Raw genomic sequence first — 12,494 nt, 5'->3', positions numbered from 1 at the left:
TACCCCATAGAGTGGTTCTCCTGGTGAGAAGTATAAGGTACTTTAGTTAGATAGAATAGCTAGTATGGGTATCCCAGACCCCAACAAGGAGATGGTTGCCTAGAAGCCAGAGATAGGGCGTAAGTAATAGCTGTAGGGCCAGTGGGTATATTCTGAAGCAAGGACAAGGAAATTCCTATCCAAAATAGGACAGAGAGGCACTGCTAGGACCAGAAGGCGATGTAAGACACTTGAATGGGAAGTGTGGTCCATGAAAACTGGGGTTGTGTATTCACTAGCAGAATATTCTGCATACCTGTCTGCAAACATATCTGATTGTGACCACTTGGATGTGAGTAGAGTGAATCCTGCTAAATAAAACGTGTTTCCAGTTACTGGGGTCGGAATCCTGCAATTAAGTGTAAGCTCTTCTAGGATTGTATTGGGTCTTACAGTAGTTGTCTAGTGTCTGCTATCAAGTGTTGTCATATATTTTTATTACACACATACAGATGGAGGAAATTCCCGTGCAACAACAATGCAACCTTAAAGTCTGCTCCATCTGTATGTTCTGGCTTTATTAAGAAACGTTACATTACTGGTCAGTCTAGGGGAAGATCAATATTTAGACTATAGTTAAATAAAATAGATTTAGCAGATATATATATATATATATATATATATATATATATATATATATATATATATATATATATATATATTTTAGAGGGGGGAATGTTTTTGAAACTAATATTTATTAGAATAAATTTGAATAAACATAATCATAAACACATCTTCATAGTGCTGATATCCTGTACTGTCGGTGAAAATGTAACAGTCACATAATTATTCATCCAAGATATTTCTTTCTTTGATTTCCAGAGATCTGCTGGTCGATCCGCTAGAAGAGAAGATCCAATAAGGTTATGATATAAGAACTGATTTCTGAACATATGCGGCTAATGCAAGACTAAAAGGTACTACCACTGACAAGTCCACGATTCAAAATAAGCCCTGGCTTCAAGTATTCAGAGGCCCAAAACAGCCACTCACAGGCCCAATAAATAGTGACTGTCTATAGAATGTTACAGGGCAACCCTTTTGAAATAAAAAATAACTAGTGATGGGCGAATTTATTCGCCAGGCGCGAATTCGAGGCGAATTTGCGAGATATGCCGCAGGCAAATAAATTTGCAAAACGGCCGCAAAAAATTCACTGGCAAAAATTCAACATTTCGTCAAAAACGAGAAGCCGGCGCCGTTTCGCGCAAATTCGCCCATCACTAAAAAATAACCAAAGTGTTATAAAGGCGATACCTTCATTGGCCAACTAAAATTATCATAGCAAGTTTTCAGAATGTTTTAGTTCCTTTTACTGATTACGAAACTGAACTAAAACCTTCTGAAAGCTTGATGTGATTATTTTAGTAAGCCAATGTTTCATATACAAGACATAAGGCAAAGACATACCTCAAAGCAGGCCCAGGAATAGGTTCATCCCAATAAGAATGAGTGCAAGCACTTGGCCGGCTGTAGTTGTTGTTATAGCTGAGCTTGCACCTGTCACTTTACTATCAAAAGATCTAGTCTGCCCATAGATATTGTTGAGCACAAATTCCATCTTGAAACCACTGCCTGTAATAAATTACAATACTTTTAATATCAATTCTATGCGTATACTGACCAGAGTGCAGATTTCGTTATTTCTAACCAATGATACAGATGGATACTGCTCATAAATAGGTAACAACAGTTTTAAATTTAAAAACTACTCTTCAAAATATGAATGTAGATTAGGGGGAAGATTTATTAAGGGTCGAATTGAAAATTCTAATTCAATTTTTTTCATTTTTTATGGTCTAAACTGTCAGATTCAACTAATAAAATTCTAATTTGATTTTCAAGATTTTCAAACTTTGGCCCTTTAAGAATTCGAATTCAACTATTTGCCACCTAAAACCTGCTGAATTCATGTATGGCAATGGGAGAGGTCCAGTGACCAATTTGAAGATGTTAGTAGCCTTCCTGACATTTGATTCTAGATTCGAGTTTGGTCGAATTTGATTTAAATTCTATTTGAGTTTTTGGGTCAGTAAAATTAGTCAGAGTTTTAGATATTCAATTTTTTAAGAAATAACCCCCAATCGATTTTCGAGTAAAATCAAATTTCACATGAATTTGAAATTGGACCCTTGATAAATCTGCCTCCCCATATTACTTATAGGTCATGCTAATCATTTTTCACGAATACTGTAGTTAAGTTGGGTTGAAGTTCCATCAAGTTCAACCCCACCAAATGAATCCCAGCGCACATACTTACACACACCCACTGAAACAATATATACTAATACCTATATTATTTGTAGATTTTTGTATCACAATAGACTTTGATATTATGTCTGTCCAAGAAATCATCCAAGCTCCTCTTATAGTCATTAACTGAATCAGCATCACAACATCACCCGGCAGTGCATTCCACAACCTCACTGTCCTGACTGTGAAGAACCCCCTACGTTGCTTCAAATGAAAGTTCTTTTCTTCTAGTCTAAAGGGGAGGCCTCTGGTACGGTGATCCACTTTATGGGTAAAAAGGTCCCCTACTATTTGTCTATAATGTCCTCTAATGTACTTGTAAAGTGTAATCATGTCCCCTTGCAAGCGCCTTTTTTCCAGAGAAAACAACCCCAACCTTGACAGTCTCCCCTCATAATTTAAGTCTTCCGTCCCTCTAACCAGTTTAGTTGCACTTAGTCTCTGCACTCTCTCCAGCTCATTTATATCCCTCTTAAAGGGATACTGTCATGGGAAAAAAAAAAAAATTTCAAAATGAATCAGTTAATAGTGCTATTCCAGCAAAATTCTACACTGAAATCCATTTCTCAAAAGAGCAAACAGATTTTTTTGTATTCAATTTTGAAATCTGACATGGGGCTAGACATTTTGTCAATTTCCCAGCTGCACCTGGTCATGTGACTTGTGACTTGTCCTTCTCAATGTAACTGAATGTGTCTCAGTGGGACATGGGCTTTTACTATTGAGTGCTGTTCTTAGATCTACCAGGCAGCTGTTATCTTGTGTTAGGGAGCTGCTATCTGGTTACCTTCCCATTGTTCTTTTGTTTGGCTGCTGGGGGGGAAAAGGGAGGGGGGTGATATCACTCCAACTTGCAGTACAGCAGTAAAGAGTGATTGAAGTTTATCAGAGCACAAGTCACATGACTTGGGGCAGCTGGGAAATTGCAATATGTCTAGCCCCATGTCAGATTTCAAAATTGAATATAAAAAAATCTCTTTGCTTTTTTGAGAAATGGATTTCAGCACAGAATTCTGCTGGAGCAGCACTATTAACTGATTCATTTTTCCCATGACAGTATCCCTTTAAGGACTGGAGTCCAAAACTGCACTGCATACTCCAGATGAGGCCTTACCAGGGACCTATAAAAAAGCATAATTATGTTTTTATCCCTTTTATATGCAAGACAGAACTTTGTTTGCTTTAGTGGCCACAGAATGACACTTCCTGGAATTAGACAATTTGTTATTTACAAAAAAAAAACCCTAGATCCTTCTCAATTAAGGAAACCCCCAAAACAGTGCATTTAGGGGCCGATTCACTAACTTCGAGTGAAGGATTCAAAGTAAAAAAACTTAGAATTTTGAAGTGTTTTTTGGGCTACTTCGACCATCGAATGGGCTACTACAACCTTCGACTACGACTACGACTTCGAATCGAACTATTCGAACTAAAAATCGTTCGACTATTCGACCATTCGATAGTCGAAGTACTGTCTCTTTAAGAAAAAACTTTGACACCCTAGTTCGCCATCTAAAAGCTACCAAACTCAATGTTAGCCTATGGGGAAGGTCCCCATAGGCTTTCCTAAGTTTTTTTGATCGAAGGATATTCCTTCGATCGTTGGATAAAAATCCTTCGATCGTTCGATCGCACTATTTGCGCTAAAATCCTTCGACTTCGATATTCGAAGTCAAAGGATTTTAATTCCCAGTCGAATATCGAGGGTTAATTAACCCTCGATATTCGACTCTTTGTGAATCGGCCCCTTAGTGTATAACTTATATTATATTACAGTATATATTATTTCTGACAAAGTGCATAACCTTGCTTTTATCAACACTGAACCTCATTTTCCAGTTTGCTGCCCAGTTTTCCAATTTAGTCAAAACACTTTGCAAAGTGGCAGCATCCTGCATGGAACCTATAGTTCTGCACAACTTTGTATCATCAGGTCACAGGTCATTAATAAACAAGTTGAAAAGCAAGGGACCTAGTACAGAGCCCTGCGGTACTCCACTAACAACACTGGTCCAATTAGAAAATGTTCCATTTACCACCACTCTTTGTAATCTATCTTTTAGCCAGTTCTCTATCATGGGGGATCAGATGAGTTATGCAAAAGCATAAGGCAAATACTTTTATGGCCAAATAATAATTAGCATGCAGAGACAAGGTTATGATAAATGTTAAAAAAGGTTCAACGATATATATTTTCTAAATAGTCAAGAAGTCCTGAAATAATTATTTTCTTTTTGAACTCCATACATATCAGGGAGGAAGGATTTGAATGGGTGTTAGTGCACATCACTGGTGCTGAGCGGTTCTCTAACACCCTATAGTAAATGAAAGTGTTTGACTGCTCAGAGAAGCCAACACATTCTGACCAACTGCCGCCTTTTGATAAATGGGACAAATCATTAACTCTTTTCTGCCTGGATTCACTTACTGGATTTGCCATTTGTTCATAAATCAGTTCCTAAAATTTCAGCTGCTGCTGCTAATATAGATGATATTAAATATTGTGATCGATGTATTTGACCTTTGTACCTGGTAGTTGGAGAGCAAGATCAGTATAATTGGCCCAGCAACCACTGAAAGGAATTGTTGTAGTTCCGCCAAGTCCACTGTCCACATAAGCGTTGTTGCTGTTCTTCAGTCGTACTGTCAGTGACAAAGAGCTGACACTTACAGAGACACAGGTTCCCTAAAAAGGTCAGAAATCAATGACATCAGCAATTAATGAACTCTTACTGTGTTACTAAACACTTTTTTGTTGTCCACATAATCATCACCAATATCCAGGTATAGGATCCGTTATTTCTAAACTTATTATACAGAAAGCTCTGAATTACGGGAAAGCCATACCCATTTTAATAAAATAATTCAGCATTTTAAAAATGATTTCCTTTTTCTCTGAAATTCACCCTTTTGGTTTATTTAATGTTTAAATTATTTTTAGTAGGCTTAAAGCACAGTGATCCAAATATGAAAAGACCCCTTATTTGGAAAAGCGCAGGTCCCGAGCATTCTGGATAACAGGTCCCATACCTATACCAGTTTTTTGGGGTTTTAATGTTATAACAGAGGGGCAGAGTTATCAGCATTCAAATTTGAGTTTCTTCCGCAATTCATGTTTTTGTGCAGTGAAAATTCAGGCTTCCACAACTAATATTTTAAGTTTATTAAGCTCAAATAACTTGAAAAGTCAAATAAAAAATATACTATCTAAAAGCTGGCAAATTCATGTACCATTCAAAGGGAGTTTTTGATGTTTTTCGAGTTTCCTGTTTGTTCATAAATAAGCACAAATAAGTGATTTTGATTTTTAAATTTGAATATAAAATCAGTTCAGATTGAATTTTGCTACATCAAATTAAGAAGCCATACAAACTATTCTAGGTTCCTGAATCATTTTGTCTTCTTACAGATGTGTGTTGGGCATATATAGATATACAGTATATATATATATATATATATATATATATATATATATAGTTTGTAATGCATTTACAGGTCATCTGTGCCTTTTCTTTCAAGAGACTATTTAGACTATTTATTTTCTCAAGCATCTCTTGAGGTTTATTCTTTGTATTGGCTGGCTGTCATCCCAGTGGCATCAACTCCAATCCACTTGACTTCTATATCACGCCCTTTATTGTTAGAGGGTTATCACATGTACAACATTGCTTTGGGAGGTGATAAGCGAGAGTATAGGGGTAAAATAGAATACAATGACTTTAGATGACTATACAGGGGCAGCAAGTATGCAATAAGAAATACATTTTGTTATATAAACCCATTTTATGGAGCTCTGTAATAATGCCGTAAGATAGAAATGGAAATTAGAGCTAGTGGCTTGTTTCGGAAATGTACCAGGTTGAGGCATATAAAAAAGAGCAAAGTGGCATACGATATGGGTTTTTCCATACAAAATAAAAAATAAAAATACCACAGTCTTACTGTAGAATCCAGTGCCACAATTGCTGGCTGTTGGACTAGGATTTGTCCTGGAGACCCGGCCACAGGCTGCACAGCGACAATGAGAGAAGATACACTGGCCAAGTAACTTCCAGTTGTGTTCTCAGTTCTGTCCACAGTCTTGTTTGTAAACTGGAAAATTGTGATAATACTGTATATTAGCACATACAAAACGATATCAGCATCAGTACAAAACACCATTGTGTAGAACCTTATTTTTTACCGTACTGCTCTCCCTGTTGAACTGCGCCAACGTCTATTGCTTGGCAAACAAGCTAACATTTAACAGTGTTAGCAGCTTATGGATTTGATGGGGTACTCTCATTATGGTGAAGCTGAAGCAGCAGTTTGTATCTGCAGCCCCATCAGTTGCCCCAGACGTTTGCTGTCAGGGCCACAACAGTTTCTGGCAGGTGCAAGAATGAATTCCCAGGGCCTCTGACATAGTGGGATAGCAGCTGTAGGTAGGGAGAGTTTGGGAAATAAGAAGGAGGTAGTAGGACAAAATAGCGAAAGGAATATTTTATTTCAGGCTTGTCCAACCTTGATGTTAAAGTTCAACTCCTGGGGACGGCACCACTCTGTGATATATTTATAAAGTGGCAAGCACTACATATCTGCAAGTAAGATACGTATATGCAAAGTTGCATAGAAACCAAAGAGGTCTCTGAAGCTCTTGTGCAGTCTGGTTGCCCCTCTTTGAGGGACACATTCAGCCAACAGCCCTCAAGTTGGACTGTCCTGAAATAAAGTATTAATGGGGGCTTAGTCATTTACCTGGCTCCATGCCGGATCACTTGGAGATGGAACGGGATCAGAGATGGACATTGAGCCAACAGTAAAATTCAGGAAGGAGCTCAAACTGCCATTGATTGCTGCTTCAGCCAAGCTTTGACTCATATTTTGAAAATTAGAGTAATTTAGGGTATCTGAAGAGAAAACATCACGTGGATATTTCATTCATATTATTCCCAATAGGTTCATAGAGAGAGAGAAAGAGGTGTGTGGGAAACATCTAAACAGGCACAGATACGACTCAAACATATTTGTTGTTTGGATTAACATTTTATCAAGTGTGATAGATTCACAATATGCCATTTAAAGCATCTGATAGATTCAGTATTCATAGCTTCATGATGAATTTGCACTATTCCTAATCCTGTAACTAATTCATCGAGAAATCTATCAATTCACATAAATAGAATTCCTTGTGGACACTATTGACTTGTGTCTGATCTGGATTTTCGTCAGGCAAATTGAACATTGAGTCAATAACTATAAGCCATTGGTCAGTTGGACCAGAGTTTCAGAATGATATTACTCCAGCTTGCCAGTCATATTACATATTAAATTCATGTAATCTCACTGTATATTTTATACATCTAATAGATTATGTTCAAGAATATAATATACTTGCCTGCTGTTGAGTTAGTGCTGTTAGATTGTTGACCTGGTGGATCGGCAATTTCCACGGACACAGTGAGTCCCCCTGCTGCCCTTTTCCTTCGTCGACTTCCTTCAGCAATTATTTTTGTAATGCGGATCTTCTGTGCTGGGATTTTAAGAAAGAGAGCAAGATTCCTGACAAGGTTGTCCCCATAGAACTGATCCACTGTCATGGCCGGGAGGTTGAAGGAAACGACGATCAAAGGAGTGGTTCGGACTTCGACTGGAGTTGACCCTCTAACCAGGATATAGAGCATCTTGTAGTCGTTGTCAAAGAAGTTTTCTCCCACAACATTAGAACTGAGCTGAGGCATGTATTGTCCTTTTCACCAAAAGAAAATTAGATGTTAGATTTTATTTTACATTCTTCAATAGCCCTTGAATGGAAAAGCTTTCCACTTAGATTCAATTCAAACTTTCCATTTAGGGGCCGATTCATCAAGGGTCGAATATCGAGGGTTAATTAACCCTAGATATTCGACTGGGATTTTAGCGCAAATAGTTCGATCGAACGATCTACCGATTAAATCCTTCGAATCAAACGAATCGAAGGATTTTAATCCAACAATCGAAGTATTATCCTTCGACCAAAAAAACTTAGGAAACATTGACTTCGGTAGCTTTTAGATGGCGAACTAGGGGGTCAAAGTTTTTTCTTAAAGAGACTATCGAATAGTCGAACGATTTTTACTTCGAATCCTTCAATTCGAAGTCGAAGGTCGAAGTAGCCCATTCGATGTTCGAAGTAGCCCAAAAAACACTTCGAAATTTGAAGTTTTTTAACTTCAAAGTTAGTGAATCAGCCCCTTAGACTCAGTGTTATTAGCCATAAATGTTGGCAAGCACTCCGCAGTCCACTCGTTGGGTAAAAACTTCAAGTTTATTTCAGCGGTATTTTTAGTAGAGTAGGATTAAAAACATCTTAATCCTGACGCGTTTCGTATCACAGATAGGTAGTCATAGGTATAGGCACCCGGGCCACTCGTCTGCCTTGGTGAGTGCGGCTTTTTCTGAATGTTTACAAATTGTATGAAGATAGTGCGAACCCAGGAGCGTGGGACCTGGGGTATATATACCCAGGTCATCGGCTGAAAAGGGTGAGCTTGGGAGTTGAAGGCATTTACTTGCTTCTAAATAATATAAAATAACTTATAGAATTATTATTAGAAGAGTGGGACTGTGTTACCCCCACCCCCAAAGAACTTCAAATATGCTAAATACCTCATAAAAACCAGAGGTTGAGCTTAAACTTTTTTTCTTTTCAGTGTTACTAGCCGTACACCACTTTTTAGCTATAGGCAACAATTAACTGAAAAGAGTTTGCCAGTGGTTTACACACTTTGATTTACCTGTGTAAGACGGTTCCTTAAACAAAACACCCCCATTGCTTTGTACATCTCCATTAGTTGGAAGCACATAAGAATTGTTAACATACACATCCAGCCGTTGAGGATTTGAATAAAATATACCAACGCGAACAGCCTGCAAAATGGATAAAGGACAACATTTATTTTTACATTTTAAATAAATCTCAAGGACATTTGGATAATTAATTTGTCAAACAAAAAGGGCTGCAAAAATATTCTGCTCTGGGAAAATGGTATAAAATACTAACTCAGTTACCCAAACTTACTTTTGAATTGTCAGAATTCAGTAGGATCAGACGGAGACTCTGTGGGCTGGTGCTTGTGAAATAGATATCAAATGACTTATTGGTAGCCACTATAGCATGGAACAGAGAGACTCTTTTTTTGCATGTGTATCCAGAACACCAGCCATGCTGCTGAGGCCCTGTAATAGATACAGTATAGTTTACTAGCTAAAGAACATTATTATTATAACATTTTAATTTCCAAACGCTTAAAGGGATACATGTTTTTTTTTCAAAATGCATCAGTTAATAGTGCTGCTCAAGCAGAATTCTGCACTGAAATCCATTTTTTATATTAAATTTTAAAATCTGACATGGGGTTAGATATATTGTCAGTTTCCCAGCTGCCCCCAGTCATGTGAATTGTGCTCTGATAAACTTTGGTCAATCTTTACTGCTGTACTGCAAGTTGGAGTGATATCACCCCCTCCCTTCCCCCCCCCAGCAGCCTAACAAAAGAACAATGGGTAGGTAACCAGATAGCAGCTCCCTAACACAAGATAACAGCTGCCTGGTAGATCTAAAAACAGCACTCAATAGTAAAAACTCATGTCCCACTGAGACTGATTCAGTTACATTAAGTAGGAGAAATAACAGCCTGCCAGAAAGTAGTTCCATCCTAAAGTGTAGGCACAAGTCACATGACTAGGGCAGCTGCGAAACTGACAATATGTCTAGCCCCATGTCAGATTTCAAAATTGAATATAAAAAAATCTGTCTGCTCTTTTGAGAATTGGAGAATTTCAGTGCAGAATTCTGCTGGAGCAGCACTATTAACTGATACGTTTTGAAAAAAACATGTTGTCCTATGACAGTATCCCTTACATTACAATAGTAAACTAATAGCTCATTTAAAAATGGACATAACTGTTAATAAAGTGCTTACCATTAATAAGGTCAATGTAACCGCTACCCAACACAGCAACTGGTGACAACCTCCTGGTCTCTGTATCCCTATCAAGACTCTCGATAACCATCATCTCGTAATTTAATCCAAAACATTTATAAGCCTCCCAGGCAGACATATAGACACAGGTGGAATCCCTGATGATGCCTTAAAACAGAAAACAAAATTTTTCAAAAAAAACACACACACAGATGGAGTGAGTCTTTTGTCTCATTTCTATTTGTACAGAAAAGTGTTGAAAATACCATTTGATCCATACCCCACAACTGGCCACATATAAATTCTGCAAAGGCCACATGCTTACAGCAAGCACATTTTAAATGAAATATTTGCACTACCTTTGTTTGGAGCCACTTCTGCCACTGGGATTCGGCTTCCATTAAGCCGTGTCAGCATAACCTTTGGAATGCGATAGTCCCCAATGCCATATTTTGGATCTCTATCCCACTCATATTCTGCTTGTGGTACCACGGCACCGTGTTGCCCAAGGAAGGAACCATCAAGATCCTTTAACAGACTTTTCTTCTTGGCATCACATGCCATATCCACACAGGCAGATGGATTAATCTTCCTGTAAATGAGCTGGCATTAACAATTTTTATTATTAAAGGAGACCCAAACCCTACTAATTAATATAACTAGAAATGCTATATTATATACTGATGTTAATGAACCAGGTTCAACATTACTAAACCAGTAATGATCCAGGCCTTCAAAGTTGTCAAAGGAGTTTCCCATCTTGGATTCTGTTAGGAGTGTCTGTGACACGCACATGCTCACTGCACTTTGAGCAGCCGTTGGTAAACTAAGCTTAGGTGTTGTCACAAATCATCAAGCAGAAAATGAGGTTTTCCTGTTACATAAGCTGATACTATTAGTTCTTATGCTAATTGTGCTAGTTTATGAACTGTCATGTACCAATAGTCTGAATTAATTACTAATAAGCCTTATATTATATTCAGTATATTGTACATTGGTTCCTAAGCTCAGTAAAAGACAGCAGCACAGAGCATGTGCAGTGAATCGGCAGAAAAGAAATGGGGAGCTACTGGGGCATCTTTGATGGCACAAATCTTCCCTGCTAAAGGGCTGTGGTTGCCTTGGGCTGGTACAGAAGCCCTAAACATAATGTACAACAGTTCTAGCTACTTCTTTAGTTAAACTTTAACATTTTAATAAAGCACCAACAATTAATACAATTAATGGGTGCATTACAGTATTATTCTAAAAATAGGTTTATCTAGTATAGGTAAATCTAAAAACAACTGGACTTGCTGAGTAATCATTGAAGCTTGATGAGGAGTGAAATGTCTTCAATGATTAAGATTTACCCATACTAAATATACCATGCCCTGGATGAATGGAAATCTTCATAGTCATAAAAATAGGTATCTAATATGAATGTTAGTGATGGGTGAATTTGGGGCGTTTCGATTCGCCGTAAAATTTGCGAATTCCCTGTGAAATTCGCAAAACGTCGAAAATTTGTAAAACGACTCTGGTGTCTCATCTTTGCTGCCGGCATCCGTTTTTTTTATGTCGTGCTAGCAAATGGAACTGGCAGGCTTTTGTATGTTTTCTTTTGACTGCAGTGCTTTGGTACTTAGAGGACTTACGAAAGGTCGGGTCTGTGGATAAATACTTTTTGATCTTCTGCACCGTCAACAATTTGGATCCTAGACACTTCGATTGGATGCTGTAAGTCTTCGTTGAGGAGGTTGGTAATAAACATTATGTTGCTTTCACTAGAACACACAGTTTTGTATCCGACCAAGGTTGTATCTTTTTTAAAAAAACAAAAAAACAATTGTAAATATTTGTTTTTTAGTGTCAGTAATTAGAGTGATGCTAGAGTTCCGTCATGCTGCAAAGTTAATATGTGAATTAGCTTAGCTGGGACATATGGACATTATATTATTTATAGAATTATATCATAAGGTTATTGAACATCTTCCTGGATTTCCTGGAAGGAACAGAGATTAATTATCCTTCTTTATCTGTGGCAATAAATCAGGCATCTGTCATACATAACTCTTTCCTAACTTTCTTACATGTCTTATGGTTTGGTTTCACCCTAGCACCATGTATCAGAGGGTTAAAGAAACAGAGTATGGAACCCTATAGCTATCATTGAGAATTTCACTTATCTCTGTTAATTACACACCAGGCCAGTTCAACCCTGCCATTGCATCCAACAGCAGCTAATATAACAAACACTAGTAGTGTTACAGATATAAG

The 12,494-nt window shown here is 37.7% G+C and overlaps 1 protein-coding gene across 1 annotated transcript in view; it reads right to left on the bottom strand.

Annotated features, from left to right (window-relative positions):
- Positions 1 to 697: 697 nt before the first annotated feature.
- The window catches only part of LOC108718599 (fibrocystin-L), a 94,821-nt gene continuing 83,024 nt past the window's right edge, over positions 698 to 12,494 (bottom strand). The window contains exons 69-79 of the mRNA XM_041566613.1: positions 11,873 to 12,038; positions 10,595 to 10,827; positions 10,236 to 10,403; positions 9,332 to 9,489; positions 9,048 to 9,180; positions 7,670 to 8,020; positions 7,030 to 7,181; positions 6,235 to 6,384; positions 4,822 to 4,978; positions 1,450 to 1,614; positions 698 to 880 (exon numbers count right to left, since the gene is read on the bottom strand). Coding sequence (XP_041422547.1) covers positions 1,451 to 1,614; positions 4,822 to 4,978; positions 6,235 to 6,384; positions 7,030 to 7,181; positions 7,670 to 8,020; positions 9,048 to 9,180; positions 9,332 to 9,489; positions 10,236 to 10,403; positions 10,595 to 10,827; positions 11,873 to 12,038 — 1,832 coding nt within the window. The 3' untranslated portion in view covers positions 698 to 880; position 1,450. The remainder of the gene's footprint in view (positions 881 to 1,449; positions 1,615 to 4,821; positions 4,979 to 6,234; positions 6,385 to 7,029; positions 7,182 to 7,669; positions 8,021 to 9,047; positions 9,181 to 9,331; positions 9,490 to 10,235; positions 10,404 to 10,594; positions 10,828 to 11,872; positions 12,039 to 12,494) is intronic.

The sequence above is a fragment of the Xenopus laevis genome, chromosome 6L (genome assembly GCF_017654675.1).
Source record: "Xenopus laevis strain J_2021 chromosome 6L, Xenopus_laevis_v10.1, whole genome shotgun sequence".
In the NCBI taxonomy this organism is placed as follows: domain Eukaryota; kingdom Metazoa; phylum Chordata; class Amphibia; order Anura; family Pipidae; genus Xenopus; species Xenopus laevis.
Note: the sequence above shows the minus strand (reverse complement) of the source record. Positions and strands in the feature narration are given on the sequence as shown.